The 19,877-nt window shown below is 42.6% G+C and overlaps 1 protein-coding gene across 1 annotated transcript in view; it reads left to right on the forward strand.

The window, feature by feature from the left end:
- pard3ba (par-3 family cell polarity regulator beta a) overlaps nucleotides 1-19,877 on the forward strand; it is a 205,305-nt gene that overhangs the window by 84,443 nt on the left and 100,985 nt on the right. Inside the window, exons 11-16 of the mRNA XM_087836160.1 lie at nucleotides 2,513-2,698; nucleotides 5,975-6,136; nucleotides 7,256-7,309; nucleotides 13,236-13,368; nucleotides 14,533-14,674; nucleotides 17,854-17,951. Coding sequence (XP_087692286.1) covers nucleotides 2,513-2,698; nucleotides 5,975-6,136; nucleotides 7,256-7,309; nucleotides 13,236-13,368; nucleotides 14,533-14,674; nucleotides 17,854-17,951 — 775 coding nt within the window. The remainder of the gene's footprint in view (nucleotides 1-2,512; nucleotides 2,699-5,974; nucleotides 6,137-7,255; nucleotides 7,310-13,235; nucleotides 13,369-14,532; nucleotides 14,675-17,853; nucleotides 17,952-19,877) is intronic.

Here is a 19,877-nt window from a genome sequence, read left to right on the forward strand (position 1 = left end):
CAGGTTATAGGCTCGGGCTGCTAAGCTACCTCCACTTTCCTCTCCTGTGCATGTGCTGCTATTGTCTTCAACTTTGTCGTCTCTCTGCCAAAGTTTGTGCTTTGTCTCGTTTGTTAGTCACCTCCCTGCGCTCTTCTCTCGACTCCCACTCCATTTTTTCCACCTACTGTTGCAGATCTCTTGCTCATACTGGATTGTTGGGTTCCTAATGTCTATATTGTTGTGGGGTTTTTGGCCTCGAGATGACTGCCGTTGTAACTTGGTGACGTACAATGAAAATGAGCTGAATAAATCCCAGTCATCTTGCCCACCCGGTCCTCTGCAGGGGTGGGCAGTATTTACTTCATCAAGTCAAGAGTCAAGTCAGCTTCCTCCCACCATCCAAACACATGCGTGTCAAGTTAACTGGTGATTTACATTGGCTGTAAGTCTGAGTGCGAGTGCATCCAGTGCATACCTTTCATCGTGACAGATGGGATAGACTCCAGCCCCTCTGAACTGGATAACTGGAAGAAGATGAGAAACAAATAAGGATGAAATCAAAGGCAGCCATCGTATATTCACATGGAAAAAAAGTGCTGACTATTTCTTTTTCCAAAGACGACACAGGATGCAAATGCTTATTAATTCCCACCTCTGTCTGATTCTTCTTTATATATCTATTGTGATGAAACTATAAATGCTCTAGGTTTGCTGTACTGTACAGTGCATGCCACTTTGAAACCCTCCTCCAACTGAGCTCATCTTTGTTTGTGTGATGCTGTATTTGTTACAGGTGTTTCTCTCAGGTTGTCCCAGAGCTATAACACTTTTAATTAAAAAAGAAGAAGAACTTGATAACACCTCTTTGTAAAGCAGCCTACAAGTAAGCTGAATTTGAGCACCTGAAAATAGGTGACACTTTTTATAGAACTGACCAAGCACAGTGTATCGGATCTCTTTGCTACCACGCAGACGGCCTTCTAGGTTTCCCTCATTTCCCATCACTTAGTCGAGAGGTTTGACTCTCTCTTTGGAGCTGACTATCCCTCCAGGCTCGAAGGCTTTAACAGGCTGTTGTTTTAATTAAGCGCCCAGACAAAGCAGCGCCGACAAGGGGGGAGACTTGGTTGCAGGTCTGGAGGATCACAGCGAGTCAGGAAGAGTGAATTTTTCTTTTTCTCTCGCTAAAATTATACTTGAGGACATATTTGACTCCCACATCCTTCAGCACTGTGCCACGATGAGAGGGGAATGTGAACATGGATTCCTGCTTCACTGAAGGTGTGTGATGTAAGGCTCCCGCAATCCTGCCGTGGGTACTCAGATCTTTAAAGCTGTGACAACTGGCGTGGCGGTGATAATGTATATGCATGTTCCTAACAAAATCCAATCTGACATTTACTTATCTTATGAGTCAGAGCTGACTTTAAAGCGCCTATTGTCTCTGCCGTAGTTTTTTGAAACCTCTCGCATACTTTCTGCCTCAACCCGAGCAAGAATAAAAAGAGAGAGAGAGAGATGTGTAGCACAAGCGTATACACTTCTTAACCTTCCATCTCTTTTCTCCAAAAAAATAAAGCTTGGGAGTGAAGTGGTGTTGAGGCGACTCCCCTCCGCAGGCTCTCTTTCTTTCTTTTTCCCCCTGGCTGTCTGAACCTGGCATTTTCCCTTTTGCGTGCTCTCCATTATGCCGTCCTCTAATGACAGACATTTTCCTTTTCTCTCTTTCCGTCGCCTCTTTCTCCCTTGCTTTCTCTCTCCCCCTCGTCTCATTTTTGGAGCAGTGCCGCTGTTGGTCATTTTCCTCACATTAAATGGCAGCAGGGTGGGTGTGGGCGTGGGGTGGCGGATGTGAAAAGGTGTAGGGAAAAAAAGAGCGGCAGAAAGTAGAGGAAAGAACCCGCAGGTGGAGAAGGGAGGGACGTATAGTGAGATTGAGCGATTAGGACGAAATGTAACGAGGTGGGGGGGTGAATGAGAGAAGAAGTGGATATACCTCAGGGACGGGTTATTACTTTTAAATGCTCCTCTGCGCCACCATCCTCTCCCCTCCTCCTCTCCTCTCCTTCCCCTTCCTCCCCCACAGGGCTCCAGGAGGAGGTATGAAAAGGTTATTATGTTTCCTTTAGAAATGGCTTGCTCTCCGTCTACGCCTTTCATCTCCAAATGGAATAACCTCTCTACAGTAGCGTGCTTATTTTTCTCGCTACACCTTCATCTGTCTTTCCAGTACACAACACACACTCCTGTCGTCTCCTTTCCTTTTCTCTGTCTTTTTTCACTCCCCACAGCTGCCTTCCATCTCTTTAATCCATCTCTCACTCCTCCTTTTTTCGTGGTGTTGAGTATAGTCGGTGCACTGTGCTGTAGGTACATGCCTTATCAGTCAGTTCAGCTGGGTATGGTGCTCCTGCCTCACTCATCAGCTATCACACTCAGCAGTTATCATGTAAAGTATGCTCTAGGTGTGTGAACAGATTATAGTGTTTTACATAACAGCTGAGCCTCTGTTCTTTACTCGGTTTTTCAGAAAGGGGAGGACTCGAGCATTCGGGTGATGGAGGATGGCAGGGAGCAGCTGATGTACGAGATCCCGCTCAATGAAACGGGCTCGGCCGGCCTGGGGGTCAGCCTAAAGGGGAACAAGTCCAGGGAGACCGGAGAGGACCTGGGAATCTTCATCAAGTCAATCATTCATGGAGGGGCTGCTTATAAGGTAGGAAATAGACACATCCATGTTTTCAGGCCTTTAGATCCCACTTTTATGTAACATCCATCCATCCTTTCATCCTTCCTTCCTTCCTTCCATCCATCCATACACCCACCCACCCAGTGCTTGGGGGCTAACAGACAGCTTTGTGAGCTCAGTGTAATTGTTAACAAATGGTTCCCAGCCTGTTTCAGCTGACGTAACCCTCACAAACTCTTCCAACACCTTTCGCATTCATGTCACTGTATTTTAAACTGGATCTGGATAACTTTCAGTATTTCAGTCATCTATAACTATTAACTTAGTATTTCAAATATTCAACCAACCCTCTGACCTATTACTCATTTTAAAAGGCTATTCATTTTATTAGTAATTTCATTATGGAAACTCTTGCTAAACCTAATTGAATAAGTATGGCTTGTTTGGAAGGGTTCCCAGGAGAAAGCCTCTTCTCTCTAAAAATGGTTTAAGTTTCCAAAGTTGCGTCTGAGGAAACCACAAGACTCAAAGTACTGATGGAAAAGAGGAGGCAGAAAGGATAGGCTGCTAATTGGAAGGTTGGTGGTTCGATGCCTGGCTCTTTCACTCTGCGTGCCGCAGCATCCTTGGGTAGAATGGTGAACCCACGATGGTTGAGGGGTGATGATTTGGGCTTGTTTTGCAGCCCTGGGCACCTTGCAGTCATTAAAGTCATAACAAATTATTCTAGAAGTTGAATGAGGCCACCTGTCTGATAACTGAATTTCAGTGATATAACAGGACAATGACCCCAAGCAGAAAAACCTACAATGAAGCGGTCCAACTCAGACCTGATTAAAGTGCTTTGGTGTGACCTTAAGAGAGCTGTGCATAAATAAAGTCCCCCAAACCAACGCTGTAAAGGAGAGCAGGCCAAAGTTCACAGTGATGTGAGAGACGGAGAAAACAATCACTTCAACTTATTGCTGCTAAAGGTAGTTCTGCAAGTCACTGAATCATGGAGTGTACTTAGTTTTTCACAGGACTGCATAGAGTCCTGTGAAAAACTATATTTTTACAGGACAGTAACTCCATGAAGAAGACCTGTATGTTGACATGTTTCTTTAAAAAACAAAATCCATCTCACCAGAACAAAAAAGGCATTTTAATTGTCATTTGAAGCAGTGAAATGAGCGAATATTTCCCCTGTTCTAAGCAGAAACAGCTCCTGAGGGATTTATAGGTTAGGAATCGATCTGCAATTTGTTCTCAGACTTAAACTGTTCAGGCTTCTTTGATTGATCATTTTATTCAGTTTTTGTTTCTCCAAGGTACAGAGAAGAAATGCCATGGGGATTGTTCTTATTTTCTTTCTTTTTGTTTCATCTAGTTGTATTTAGTCGCTCTATTTCCCCTTTTTTCTGATGTCTTTCTCTGTCATTTCCTGTCATTCTCTGCTTCCAACCCCGCCCCCTCTTGGTTTCCCTTAACCTTTGACACCCATTGACCCCAAGTGGCCTTGTCACATAAGCACTGCAGCAGTCTTATCTATATCACTCAGTGCTCACTTCAAGTTGTGAGTGCATCAGGAAAAAAAACATCCTATTTCAGCACTTTGGAGACTCCTCTGCTTGGCCTCAATCTGTGGCCGCCAGCAAATGTCACAAGTCTTTGCGCCTCTCGTCGCTGCCCCCAGATCTGTTCTGCACGACAAGGAGGCGCAAAGACGAGTGTGCCGTTGTAGATAAATAGCTGTTCTGGGATCAGGCAGGCCAGACAGCGGCTCCCAAAAGTGCCTTCAGAAGTAGTTTTCATCTGCCGATGCGGATAGCGCTCCGACAGAATGTCGTCGTAAGATCTGCGGCTGGCTGCGAAACTGGTCTCTGGGACAGAGTGGCGAGGCAGGAGAGACAGACAGCAGCGAGGAACGGAGGGAAGGAGCCTAATGAAAGAAGACAGCGGGTGAACGAGTGCAAGAAGGGAGGGAATCTGAGAAGGAAGAGATGAGCTGTATCGAACGAGAGAGCGACGCAAAGAGGCGGAATAAGAGGAGAAAAAGAAAATTGAAAAGTGTAGACACTCAGCAGGAACGCAGCGCGTAAGAGTAGATACTGTATGTGTGCGTGTGTCTCCTCCTCGACGTCGATTCATGCTAATGAAAAGCAGCTAAGGGGCCTGATGAGAGTTTGCAGCGGCAGGCCGGTGCAGAGGAGGGAACCCGGGCGTCCCCTGAGCCTGACTGACACACACACATCATCACACAGCAGGCACAGAAAAGGAGGAGATGAGGAAGAGACGTGGCGAGATCTAACCTATTTCCATTAAATAGTTTTAGGCTGGGAGGAGGGGTGTCAGGCCGGGGGCCTCAATTTTATATATATATATATATATATATATATATATATATATATATATAAAAAAAAGAAAGTTCTTTGACTTTACCCCTAATCCTGTCACACGATCATTTCAAAGAGTATGCTGAGAAAACAAATTAAATTTACATGTAGCGTGCTGCAGCTGCTTACATGGAGAATGAAGGAATTAATGGGAATATCACAGACGTCTGCCGTATTTGGGATAAGCATCAATTTTTGATGCCATCCTTGAATTTGATGCCAGGCCTTAAACTCTGTGTTTCTGGGTGTGCGCGTACATGTGTGTGGTGTCATTTTTGAGGTCAGCCTAAACGGTGCCTTGTTAATGTGGTGGGGTCAAAGGGCAGCACTGACCATAATGGGATCTTCAGACTTTCTCACACACACTCCAGGAGTCTCTCCCTGTGTCGTCTTGTATTTTCTTTCATTTATTGCCTTTTTGCATCACTGTCTTCATTTGATCCCCTCTCTCTCCTTCTCCCTCACTGGATCGTTCATTTCCCTCCCTCCCTCCCTCCCTCCCTCCCTCCCTCCAGGGCACTATTCTGTGTTGCCTCTCTACAAGAGGCTGCTATTTAAAACACTTAGAAGTGATTTAGTGCCCACGGAGGCTATTCCATTAGCTGCTCTATGTATTTATCATGGCTCTCTCGCTCTCAGTAGATTGCTAACTCTACAATTTTCTTGCCTACCTCCTTCTTCCATTTTCTTCTTTCCCACTCGGCCTCTCTGTCACACACCCACACACACTTTATACCTCTCCAAATTTCTCTCCCTTACTTTTAAAACTTTATCAGTACCCATTCTAGTGCGTTTTAATCTTTTTGCACTCTGCTCACTTTGATCTCATTTTATTATTTTACTTAAATTGAGTAAATAAAGTTTGACCGCAAAGGACACGTTCAGGTTTTCTCTTAAAGCGCACCTAACGGTCGTCTTCTCCCTACAGGATGGCCGTTTGTGTATAAACGATCAGATGATAGCGGTGAACGGCGAATCGCTGCTCGGGCGCTCCAACAACGCCGCCATGGAGGGCCTGAGGCGGTCCATGTCGTCGGAAGGAAACACCAGAGGCACCATCCAGGTGGTTGTTCTCCGAGCGCCCAAGCAGGTACAGCAAGCTTTGTTTTTCTCATCCCAGAGCCAACTTCTGTGGCATCGTGGGATTTTTTTTTGAGAGCTGTATTTCAGAAAGCGAGAGCTTCATCGCCAACTAAGATGTTGCTGTTAATAAAAAAAAAACGTAACTGATGGAAAGCAGTGACGTTTTTAGGCCACGGAAGTGCTCAGGCGTAATTTCGGAGGTCTTTGGAGTCTGAAGCCTTGGAAAGAGCAGAGAGGTTCACATCAGTGGCTTGGAAGGAGCCACGACGGCTCTATCTTGATACAGTCCTGCAGAAATCAGTCTTTTTCAACTCTTTAATCCAGAAAATATCCAAGGCGATGAGTACGCCCGTTTATTCCAAAACTTTTGCAGGTTTCTTCATGTTTCCTTATGAGCTAAATAAAAGTTTTAGATTCCCAGAGTCGGGCTGGATGAATTCGGGTACATTAGGGAATGCCTGCTGCATTATGAAATCCTCTGCACACCCTTATACGTTCAAAGATTATTCACATCATAAGCAGCTGCCACAGTTTTGACAGCAGAATCAATTAAACATATAATTCGCTTTAGGATGATTTTTTTCTCTCATGTTGTCATCATTTGAGGCTTACACTTAAAAAAAAAGTGCTGCTTATACAGTAAACAGTAAGTGGGTTGGCAATGTGAAATCAGGCTGAAGTACTAAATCTTTTTACAAAACCCAGTTAAATTGATTGTGGAGTGACACAGATGGTGTTCTTTCTTTCTTTTTCTTTTTTTCCTGTGACAAACAAAACCTTTTCCAGTATTCAGAAAGCCCCTCAGCTCAGTCATCGTAGAGAAGTGCTTCTCATAAACACATTTGGATAGAAATAATGAAAATAAAGGCTCCCCGTGCGACTGTCATGCTGTGTGATTTGTTTGGCTGTTAAGACTGCATAAGCTACATTCTCGTGACAGCTTTTTTTCACGCAAAATAAAAAATCAACCCAGAGAAAAGGTAGGCGATTTTTACAGCTTTAAGTTTAAGTTGACACCCAAACAAGAAGCAGCAGATAACTGTTGTTTATGTAGGAGGCCTTCGATATGCTTTGTGCCACTTCAGTCGCTGTAAATGTGCCAAAATGACTTTATTTTGCTTTGCAGATGGGGAATGCCACCAACCATCAACCCAACATTCAAGCCGGCTCCAGCAATCAGGTACGAACGGGTGACGGCCGCCACCAATCGCAGCCATCTCCGCCTCGCCGCTCCTCGTCTTTTTTCCTCCCCTCGCTGAGGCGGCGGGCGACCGAGCCGCTGCCTCCGAGCCACAGGCAGCGTTACGCACAGAGGCCAGGGGAGACGCACACCAGATACACCTATGGATTTAGCCACACTCACGGGTGTAGCAGTTACACATTTGGGTTCAGACAAAGGGATAACGAGTGCGGCCATGATGACGGCGAGTACGCACAGCACCGCCAAACAGTGCGCAGCTCAAACAAGCCGACAGAGGGGAATCTAAACGGGGAAAGGTGCGAATGCGGCCAAACGCTCACGGGCGCGCACGCCCACGGCACGCTCGATAACGCATGCGGTCACAGCGTGGCCGACTCTCAGGGCAACGCGCGGCGTCACGTGGACACGCGCGGCCACGAGGGCAGGCGCACGCGTAGCCGCACGCTGGATGATCTCCACGACCACGAGAGTAACAGTTACGCCGAAAACATCCGAGCGATGGCAGAGCAGATGTACGGGGACTCGCCTACGCACAGCAAGATGCCCACTCGCGGTCAGAGTAACAGAAACGCACACAGATCTGCAGACAGCTATGTGGACGCACACTCGCATAACTGCATTCACAATCAGTCTCTGACCAGACGATACTTTCAGCTCTGACTGAGTCTTAAGTGTGTGGATGATCTCATGCACACAAAAAAGATTTAACTGAAAATTAAGGAATTGAAATGAAAGCAAAGCACTTTGGGAAAATATTCATTTTTATCTGTGTAACGTTATGAGCATTACCACCAATGAAATTATGGGGAGAATATTTTTGCTCTTTGTGTGACTACAGCACAGTTTTAGCCATCAGTGGTTTGGAAGCAGATTCATCTATCTGAGAGCTTTCCCTTTGCCAGCACCGCTAACTGCCACACCATTTTGTTCCCCTTTTAAAAAGTGACTCATAGCTCGATGCAGTACTAAATTCATCACTGCGTCTGACTCTCCTCTCTGTCGCATTGGTTTAAATCACTAAACTTAGCTCTCTTTTTCTGTTAAACCCGCTACTTTGTCTGTGTGAAGTCTTCCTTTTTATTTTCCATGTTTTTAAGAGGATGTACTCTTGCTTTCCTGTCTCACCTGCGTGTTTCTCCTCTGTTTAAATAAAGCTAGTGTGAAGCCTCCTGCATGCCTGTTTTTCCTGTTGGGTTTTCAGCAGCTTTCCTCTTTTTGGCTCTGCTCTTATTTATTAAATTTCCCTCTTCCCCCTGTTTTGGGCTTGGTGTCTCTTTTCTGTCTGTGTTTTAGTCCTTGTTCCTTCATGCATAAACGAAGGTGTTTCCTCAGAATTGAGCAACTTAAAATTCTCAATATTAACATAAATTACACGACTCTACATTTTTGTTTTATTACGTTTATTTATTAAAATATATGAAATATTTTATTATAAATAAAATAAATATATTTATAATACATTTTTAAAGACATATTTTAATATACATTTTGTTTAAAGCTGTAACATAGAAAAATCTACATCATACAGCATATATATCATGTATATTATCAATTATTATTAAATGTTTTACAATATGCGCTTCATAATTTTAACTTTTAATTTCATTTTTAAAAATAAATTGACAAATTTAATCCCAGAAGACACAAATCACGTTAAGAATTAAATCTGGTGTTAAAATAAATAAATAAATAAATACAAATCTGCCAAATCAACCATTCAGACGTGCACCAACTATATAATGATATAAATATTTCCATTTGATTTTAATTCAGTCATGTTTTTTTCAGTTTTTTTTAAATATACACTATGGCATCGCCTATTGCGATGAACTAACAGGTCATGTTCATAGTCACTAACAAGTCATTTAATTAAATATGCAACGAAAAGTACGTTACAGTGCAACACTTTTTAATACCAAATGGTTTTCTGTGCAGAGAGTTTAGAGGACTTGTTTGTTGAAGCAAACTAAAAGATTCTTGAATCACAGGATGCAAAAAGGTTATGTTCATCTTAAAAAGCAGCTCAAGTTCGTGGATCAAAAAAGCTGAACTTGACACAAACGTTTACTCCAAAAGCTTCAAAACACACTTCACAGCAGCTTGGTGAGACTGCGTGACACAGAGGGAGACTTCATGGGCTGATTGCCATTGACCTGCACATTGTGGCATTTACATCTCGTCTATGCCTCGTCCCAGCGCGCGCGTGTGCATCTTTGTTATCAATCCAAGCCTTTGGATAAAAGCTATCAAACACAGTTCAAAGTTCAGTATTTATCTGCATAGTCCTTCTCGTCTCACCGCTTAACAGCCAGTCTGGTCTTTTGATTAAACAAACGGCTCCTAAAACGAAACGCCCTGACCCCCGTCAGCATCCCCGCCTCTGTCTGGAGCTGGCTTTGGGTGAGCACTGGATTATAGGGCCTTAAGTCCTAAACATGATAAACTGCTACATTTACCTTGTTACATCTAAGAATGGCTTTTTTGCTTTAAACACACCCAGATGTTGTATTTCATTGTTTAGGTTTAAATAATGAATCGCTGGACTTGCCTAGGTTCTGATTTACTCAAACTTGTAGTCAGATGTAATTGGATGTTGTAGGTATTCTCAGCATGGATATGTAGGGTTTTAAATGTTTTTGACAGATGTAAGTAAACATACACAGGAGATTTATAAAGCTAGTAATTTTTCTCTCTAGTGCAAGCATGAGTTTGACATTTGCGTTTTTTCTGATGTAACTTTGCATCATATTTGAGGAAGCATGTGACGACCTACCGTAGGTATCTAAGCATTTATAAGGCTAAGCAGACTGATAAACAGTGAAAAAGGGATCGTAATTGGCGGAACGGTTTCTGTTCCTCCGTTGCTCTCCACGTCTAGCCAATTGATAAGAGGGTTGGGTGGGTGACGCGGTAGGCTGAGGCAGGACTAAGCCTCTCTGAAGCCTTTTCTATGCAGCTGTAGGTTAAGACTGTCTGCAAAGACAGATCCCCCACACCCCTGTTTACTTATTGTTGTGGGATTAAGATATCTGACTGCCTGTCTGCCAGGCAGCTTTAAAAGCCCGAGGCAAACCGCAGGCCAAGGGATGGATGGATAGACGGACGGTCGGGCAGATGGGCAGCAATGATGGGATTTATGTTAGTGACAGATGCTGAAAAACTGTCACAACTTTGTGTGCACATTCATACGGCACCCATATACGAGCTCAGTGTGATTGACAGCTGTGATGTTGTGACATATTAAGATGTATGGTAGCTACTAATGATACCCCAGGGACTGTGTGACATTGTGAATGCACCCCACCCAACACTTTGATATCAGAAAGCTGCTGGAACACCTTTCATTATTGTACGCCGAGTCTTAAGCCTGTTTTTTTTTTTATTTCGCTTAAATACATGTGTGTCGGTGTCTGCTTTTGCTTGCTGTGTGTGTGTTTGACAGCTGTAGCGCCCATCTCTTTGACCAAAGCAGGCTTCTTTCATCCGCCAGCAGCACTGATTCCCATCACCGTTGCTAGTCCCTGTCTCCAGCTGCGGGGTGAGGGTCCTTTGTAGTTCTGGATGGCTGTTTGATAATGTGCCTGTCAGCACTTTCAGGATTATCTTAATTATTGTGTTTTCAGTGCACCCATGAATGGTATCACATGATTTTCCACTGCAGTTACTCATTTTTTCTAATAAGGACTCTCAGAAGTGTATCTAAATGTGTAGGTTTGCTAATTTTGTTAGCGAAGCTAGCATCTTCTGTATCAAAGTTAGGAAATACTTCAGCTGGAAAACATTATGACCTGGTCACAGCTGAGTCTCCATCAGTGACATATTTCTTCCTCACTTTTGATCAACCAGAATTCTTTTTTATGTTTATTAAACTCCACTGCACATCTGATCCTCAGAGGATTGTTTTAGTCTGTTCACATTTCCTCCGAGCCCTGATCTAGTATTACCATCTGATCTGAATTGTAATCCATTAGTTGCAAGAAGTGAGTGAACTGCAAGAAGATTGTTGCAAATCCGCCCTTTTTGCTGTTGACTTGGACTTGACTGCACTTGCTCTTGGCTCGGGAAAATTCACATTTGATTTTTCATTTGTAGGATTTCCTTCATAAAAATGATCCCAGGCGATGTTTCCTTGCTGCTTTAGTTTTGTGCAGTTTGAAACCACTCTTTTTTCCTATTAGTTTGTCATTTTGCTTGGAGACAGTAGCAAAACTTCAATGAAATCCCTGCTCCATTGGCAAACTGTCAAGAGATTGCATTCATGATAGATGTGTGTACATATATATATATATACATTAGATAGAAAAAGAGCAGTTATTCAGGGGAGTGTATTTTTCTTATCCAAACAGGAGTCAAAGAAAGAGTAACTACAGTGTAATATTACAGGGTATCTTTTAGGGATCATTTAGGACATCTGAGTTTCCACATCTCTTAATGGTCACTTAATGGTCCATTTCTTTGTGTGGATTTTGCATCAAGTTGAGAAGATTAGAAATTTAAATTGGACCAGCAGGTTTGGTCAAAAACAGCGTGACGTGAGTCACTGAACAACCTGCAAATGTTCCCCTGAGTGTTTGCTTAGATAAGTGAACAATTAATTGCAATAATCCAGATGTGATGAAAAATGCATGAATAACAATTTCAGTTCAGAGTGTAACTCGATATGAGTTAACATGGCAATATTTCATAACTGATTAAAAGCAAGAGCAAACCTGAGATATGAACTTCCAAAGTAAAAGTCGGGTTACTCCACAGGAAAAAGATTTGGCAACTATGGCGAAGCCATCGAGAGTTTCCATTACCTTAGACATAAATCTGTCAGGGGCACAAACGAGGACTTCTGTTTTTTCTTTATTAAGTTGGAAAATAATGTCACCCATCCTTTTAATAGAGTCAAAGCACCTCTGCAAGATCTGTAGCTTAGAAACACCTTGAGACTTAATGGAGATATATAACTAAATGTGTAGCTGTGATAACAAGTGTCCTGAAAGTGCTGCAGATGGAGCAGATATAACAGAATCACTAAGGGCTTCGAAACAGAGCCTTGTGGCACACCATAGGTAAGAGAAGTGGAAAAGGACCTGTACTTATAAGCAGGCACAGAAAAGGGTTGTTCAGACAAATATGATGTAAAGCACTTAGGAGACGACCTGAGACGCCGTACTGTCTTCACAAGACATACCGAGGTTGAGGGTGTTGAACTCTCAACCGTGGGGTGACCAGTTGGTCACAACAGCTGTTTGCAGTTGTTAGATAAATAAATAAATAAATAAATGTTTGTTGACAGTCTAGTGCTAGATTTCTCTAGCAAATATATTGACTCTGTTTCGACTTGCAGAAGGATGCAGGACGAGCTAAGGACCGCACATCAAGCACTGGTTACATATTTTCCTGGTACATACTCGTTGCACATCGGTTCTTGTTAACGTTTACACCACGATTGGTGGTTACGTTCATATCAGGAAGTGGTTGGAGGGATCAGATCATTGTGCATTTTGCTGGTCGTTTGCACTTTTGTTTCACAACTGCCCCTTACGATGTGCTCAAGCTGATAAATCTGTCCTGGAGCCTGCTGTGCACCTTCCCCACATTGTGGTGACATTTAAGATTAAAGATCGACAATTTATTATTGTCCTATTGACCAAACGAACCAGACTGCTTTACTGGTTTGACACCAGTAGACAAAAACGTGTACGTCTTCAAGAGCATGCCTCCAGCATGCCAAAACACAAAGACAGTATACCTTTGAAAGCAGGATTCAGTTAACAGGCTATAAATTTGATGCTTGTGTACTTGTGAAATAAAAGAGACTCATTCATTACTGCGTAATAAAAGAAACACATTTTCTTGCATCTGAAACCTGACAACCATTTTCAGAGTTTCTCTTCTTCTCCCTCTTTGCTGACAGGACGTTCGAAGCCACGATTCACACCAGAGACCTTCAGGACCCACCAGAGCTCCGAACACTGAGTCCACCATGAATGGTGCGAGTCACACTCCAGCTACGCCGAACAACTACACACACAGCAAATCTGGAAGTGGTGAGCACACAACTGCACGCTGTTTGTCCATTTGAACTGTCAGATAGTCAACATTAGGCTTAGAGTGTTTGTGTACTCCCCTTATCTGCAGCTGAGAATGTACACACAGTATGTTTGTTTGTGTGTGTGTATTCGCGTTAGCTTATTTACGTGTGTGTGTGTGTATTTGCCATCACTGCACAGCGTGACATCCAGCCAAGGCTCCTGATACCATAGTGTTTTTTAGGTCACTGTAGCAGCCACCCTGAGCATTTTATAGCACCGCATTACAAATTTGTCACATCTTTCCCCGGCTCTGTCTTTGGATCTCTCCTCACTCTCGCCCCTGCATATTTTTAGCAGGAGAAAGGGAAGTCATTAACTGTGTTTTTCTGAACGCGCCGCTTGCTTTTCATGTGCAAAAGATCTGACCTTGGAATCATTACCCTGATGCAAAAGCTCCTGAGTGGGCCAGATTTGCATACGGGATATTGTGCGGCATGCGTGCTGTTGTGTTAAAGAAAAGGGGAAAAAAAGGACTAACAAACTGTTTTAAATTCATTCTTTATCTCTTTCTCCCTCGTCTCCCACTCCCTCACCCCCATGGGAAGCCCGGGATGTTTTTTCTCACTGTCGGCCCTCCGTCACAGTGGAACAGTAGTGGAGTTTCACGACGAGGGTGGATTTCAACACAAAAGAGTTTACAGTGCGATAAACTCTTGGGGGTTTACAGTTTATGGAAATGCGTCAGGAAGTGTTTCAAATAAGTTACAAACGATTGTTGTGTGTGTATTTTAGTTTGCCTCTATTTTTGACGTAATGCTGAGCTCTTCATCGTCAGTATCGATCCTCAATCGAAGGACGCGCTATTTTTCATCGCGCCTGTAATTAAATATGTGACGCGCCTTGTCACCACTGATTGATAATATTTAGAAGTATACAGCTTCTAAAATTAGATCTCGGGATTGTGTGCTGCCGCTCATCGTTTATTAAGCTTTTGTCGTTCAGGATTGATGCTGGAGTTAATTCGGGCAGAGTTATTTTTGATATCGTCTCCAGCAAAAATCAAAGTGAAAGCTATGAACAAACAACCTGAGAAAAGCTTTGATTCATCCTGATAAACAAAATCTGTGTTGTTGTTGTTGTTTTTTAAAAAATGTTTTACTTTTTTTCATTTCTGCTCAGCTCCATCTCCTGCTGCGGTCGCCAATGACAGCTATGGTCACTACGGCAACGACGACGAGCAGCAAGACTTCCCCCCGCCGCCCTCCCCTGGCACTGTGGAGGAAATGAACAGAGAGTTTTTGCTAAACCCTTCATCCAACAGGTACCCCACCCCATTAAAACACACACACACTGCATAGAATACTTCATAATCAACCCTCTATTAAACTCCACACATAGGCTTACAGAGTTATTATGTTCTAATGGCGCTCTTAATATGGCCCTCTGTGTTATGAGATAAAGTAGAGCCATTACATTAAATATTACATTGTGAATATGCATTATTTAGACTATATTGTCTAATTGCAGTAGCCTATTTGCATCACGCAAAACCAATTATATGCTGATAGCATAATGGAATAAATTCTGTAGGAGTTCATGGGCTCAGCAAGAGCTGTAATATTTCTGTTAGTATCCTGCTGTACAGTTGGCTGACACACTGAGAACAGAAACACAGGAAATTTATGTGAAACGCCAATTTCCTACCTGCTTCATTAGGATTACCTGCTAAGGAGATGTTCTGCCAGCAGGCTGTCAGGGCCCTTGAAAAACAAAAAAGAGATCTCTCCCCTTCCCCATGCTTTTCTATATTCGGTGGATGTAGACATAAGTTTTGATTTGAAGCTCTAGACAAAGCACTCAATTGCATAAGTAGATCGCCCCTTTGTTTTGGGGCGGTGTTGAGCCTCAAATCAAATACTGATTTTTGTGTTTTGGATTAAAAAGAAGTGGTCTGATCATCATTTAAAAATTCCATCCGACTAAACTAAAATGAAAACCTAATGTAAGGTCGTCCAGTAGGATTGCCCCTCTCTGTAAACAGTGATCTAGAAAGTGCTACCCAGATTGCTACAGGACTTTAGCATAGCATCAGGAAGATATATGAAGCTAGACAAAGCAATGAAAGCATGGTAACGGTAATTTAAGACTCGGGTTACTCAGAGTGGATGTCCTGCAAAAATCACACCGAGGTGAAGAAGAACACACACATAATACTAAAAATGTACCCAACTTCCTAAAATCTTATAGTATGTAAACAATATAAGAATAACACTTAATAAAATTGAATGTAAATTGAAGGCAGTCAGAATTCTCCAAAGATATTTTGTAGCACGCCTGGATGCTTCACAGTTTTCACCATTCTTTGGACAAATGTGACAAAAAATGTCCCTGCACACTAAAAACACTAAAAGGTCATGCCTGCTTGAAAGCATGGATGGTGAAGGGAGCATCATGATTTGTGGAAAGAAGAATTAGAGCAGGCCTGCACTCCGTGACCTGAAGTTTTGCTGTGTTCTGGTGACAAACAAGAAAACAACCCAGGGAACGGATGTCAATGAAGAAAATGTCACGTTTTGGAGTTACCAAGTCTGAACTGCGCCCAAATAAGATGTGGCAGGAGCCGAGCAGTGATTACTCAACAACAGTTTACTTGTTATTAAAATTGTGTTTTTCCATAATGATCACATAATAATTTGGGCATAGTTGTGCATTTGTTAGCACTGGCACATCACAGGAAAAGGTTGCTGGGTTCAAATCTAAAGCTGGCTGGCTAGCTGGGGCCTTTCTGTAATGATGATGATGATAATATTTATAACTTTATATGTAGAGCATTTTTCAAAACACAGAGATACAAAGTGTTATGAATAAATACTCCATAAATACCGTAAATATCCATTATGACGTATATTTCATTCAATCACTTAGGGCTGCCACAAACGATTATTTTGATAGTCGATTAGTCACCGATTATCAGATCATGCATCCATTGAACGTTAAACGTACAGCTTATTGCACCAGCAGCATCTGCTCTTATATAACTATCATTAGCTTACAGCTTTAAGTGTTTAAGGTATATGCTAAAAATAAAGACAAGATGATAGTTTACTAAATTTTATTGAAATTTGCAGATTGTTTCAGTGAAGTTTAATAAAGTCCTTGCTATCTAAAATATAACATACATATATATATATATATATATGTATATGTATATATATATATATATATATATATATATATATGTCAACTGCTTGACGTTTATTCAGCTGTATAAAAACTATAACTTTAATCTCAGCCAAACTGATTTACTCAGGAACAAATAAAATACTAAAAAAAAGCCAAACTATAACATTTTTAAGTTATCTAAGTGACTTATATATCATGTTTAACCTGAGTAGCGAAGTCCGGTGTTCTCACGGGCTCTAGTTAGCCTTGCCCCCGGCTAGCTATCGAGCTAGTGGGTAACAGACGTCTCCGAAAACATCAGAGCGCTTTTGAAAATATGTGGTGTCTTGATAAACTGAGCAGATATTTGAGGTAAACACAGCTACATTCTCGCCTGAAAATATGTTAAACGTTTATTTTGTGACCCAGAAAGAATAATAAGATTAATATTAAAACTAACTAGCTGCCGCCATTGTTGACAACTGAGCTGGGCTGCGCTATGAATTCTGGGACAGAGCTTTTTCTTCTTCTTTGGGGTTTAACGGCAGCTGAAATCCTTGTACATGCAGTGCTGCCATCTTCTGTTTCAGTCCGTTATTACACTCTTAAATCCTACTACTTATTCCTGCATCTTTTGTGATCTTACAAAGCTTCAAACGAAGCGTCGACTATTAAATTAGTCGACGTAATCGTGACTAGTCGACTAATCGTGGCAGCCCTACAATCACTGAAGCTCATGTACCCCCAATGTTATATAACACAATACTATCACTGTGTAAATTCTGCCCCTCCCTAAGCTTCCTTCTGCACCGGGGTTTCTTCCTGTTAAAAGGGAGTTTTTCCTTCCCTCTGTCGCCAAGTGTTTGGCCAAAGGACATCTGATTGTTGGTGTTTTCTCTCACTTACAATGTAAGGCAACTGTTGTGATTAGGCGCTATATGAATAGAACTGAATATAATGCACATATAAGCGTGGGAACTCTGTGAATCATCACTCTCAGTGCTGCTTCATCATATGAAAGGTCAAATAAATCGAACAAATCTGTCAATCCAAGTAAATCTGGTCAGGGTGATTGTGATTCGTTGGCTCTAAAAGGTTACAGTGCATGTTTACGTTATCCCACTGAAGTGTCTGGCATCAATATAGTAGTTTCCCTTTAAGTTGAATGGAGACGGCGCGTGCTGGTGTTTTATTGAATCATGCCATCTGGACTGCAGGAAATTGAATCGTCTGTTTGAGTTTGTGATTCTCAAATTTTGTTTACTACGACTGGTTGTTTTTGTGCCAGGGCACAAGCTCGGACTTGACTCGATTAATCGATTGATTGTTGTTTTGCAGTGAGATTCAGAAGGTGTCCCGCGCCGCTCAAGCTTTCTACGCAGAAAATGCTAAGGACAACGTACCTCGCAACAGAGCGTCCAAGAGCATGGACATGGGTAAGCTTCACTCCCTCACCTCCTCATCAGTGAGAAAATCTCTTGTGTTTGTACATTTTCTGAGGCAGAAACACTGCACGAACCACATTGTTGTCCCAACCATCACAAACAGCCCAGAATCCTCTTCTAATCATGGACTCAGCCTAGAAACAGACACACGCACAATCTCGGCAGCGATCGCACGCGTCTTATCAGTGCATTTCTTTGTTGTGATATGTAGCCCTCTGCTATTATCCTCCGCCTAAGGGGATTTGACCCCGTGAACTTATAAACCCCAGGGGCTTTCCAGCAAGCTCCACGAACACAGCTTCTGGTGTGTGCGTGTCTTTCCGTGCATCCTTTGTATTTGTGTGTGAACGAAAGGGCCGAGGTTTCCAATCTCATAGCTTGCTGTGTGTGGAAGGCGAGAACGCAGAGGCTGATTTCCTCATATTAACCCGAGTTGACCCCTCATTCTCTCCCCTCTCTTTTCCTCCATCTATTTTTTGATATTTTTCTTTACTTTTCTTGTTGTGCTTGCATCTTCTTGGATAAGATCTTGTTTTTTTCCCCTTCCATTCCCTTCATCTTTGTTTATCTCCTTTTTCTTTTCAACACTTTGTTTCCTTACTGCAAGGCGATGAGTTCATTGCTCTCGCTCTCCTCCGTGCCTCTCTCCTTTCTTCTCTGCCTCTCTCTGATTTCCAATCCCGGTTCATTAGGTTCAGTGGATTGGCTTTCTTCCTGCAGCACACGCCTCTGCCACCCAAGCTGATTGGCTTTCATTACGGACAAGGGTGGTCTGCACACACGGCCGCGCGCGCTCAGACACACACGCATACACACGCACACTGTGCTCTATCCCACTGAGGACCCACTCCAATACCCACCTCTATCTGTCTCCGCTCTCTGGCTTCTATCTCCATCTCTGGCCATCCTCCATTTCAATCTGTTTTTTTTCTTTTCCTGTGTTATCATTCCACGTCTATTCATCCCTTCCCTCTCCAAAGTGCTCAGGGCTGAAATAAGGTAGTTAGCAGAGCTTTGTGTGTCTCTGAGTGTGCGGCAGACCTCAGATGCCGGCCCTGTCTGTACGATTTGTTGTTAAAGAGACATTTTTTCCCCCCAGGAGAGTTTCCCACATGTCAGTCTGTATAGTCACGCGTACCTGAGCTTCAGCAGCACCTTAGAGCAGGTTAGCTTTTATTAAACACCACTTGACAGAAAGAGGTGAGCTGCTTTTATTGACCCTTGATGCCTCAGCAAATACTCTGTTGACTCAGAGCTTTCACTCACACACAGAAATCCTCAGCCTGCAAATGCTGATATGAATTGTGGGATCGCTAACTCTATAGCTGCGCCAAACTTTGACTTTTCTGACAAGCGGTGTGGGTTTGTTCCAGTGGATCACAGAGTCATGAATCGGTCTTTTTCTACTGTTCAATGCCCAAAAATGCCAGAAAGAATAATTTTTGCTTTCAGCTATAAAAGGTAAAATATGTTTTTTTTTTGGTTTTTTGAGGCAAATCTCACAGTAAGTCTCTTCCAGTCAGTTTCTTTCCTCCCACTAATGCCTTTATCAGCCTGAAAAGCTCTAGTCTGCTTTGGAAAGTAGTCTGTATGGATTGGCTTTAAGATGCTTAAAGTGCATGGAAACATCAGACCTTTTAGGACTACACCGTCTATACCGCCATTTGCAGTCTAAGCGATATCATGTGCAATGACTCTGTAAAATGTTTAAAGAAGTGTGAGTGATTTAACCAAAAGTTATCTTTCGTTAAGAGTCATTTTCCAGGCAACACCTGGGCATTGTGGGAGTATCCTGCTGAGTATCTAACCCTTTAAACCGCCCGTAGCAGAAACACTACATCGCCTACAGTATGTCTTATTGATTATGAGCACCAGCAAAAGTTGGAACTTTATCCTTAATCAATTGGTCTATTTTTA

This window comes from Neolamprologus brichardi, chromosome 23 (genome assembly GCF_056152115.1).
Source record: "Neolamprologus brichardi isolate AB-2024 chromosome 23, ASM5615211v1, whole genome shotgun sequence".
NCBI classification, from domain to species: Eukaryota; Metazoa; Chordata; class Actinopteri; order Cichliformes; family Cichlidae; genus Neolamprologus; species Neolamprologus brichardi.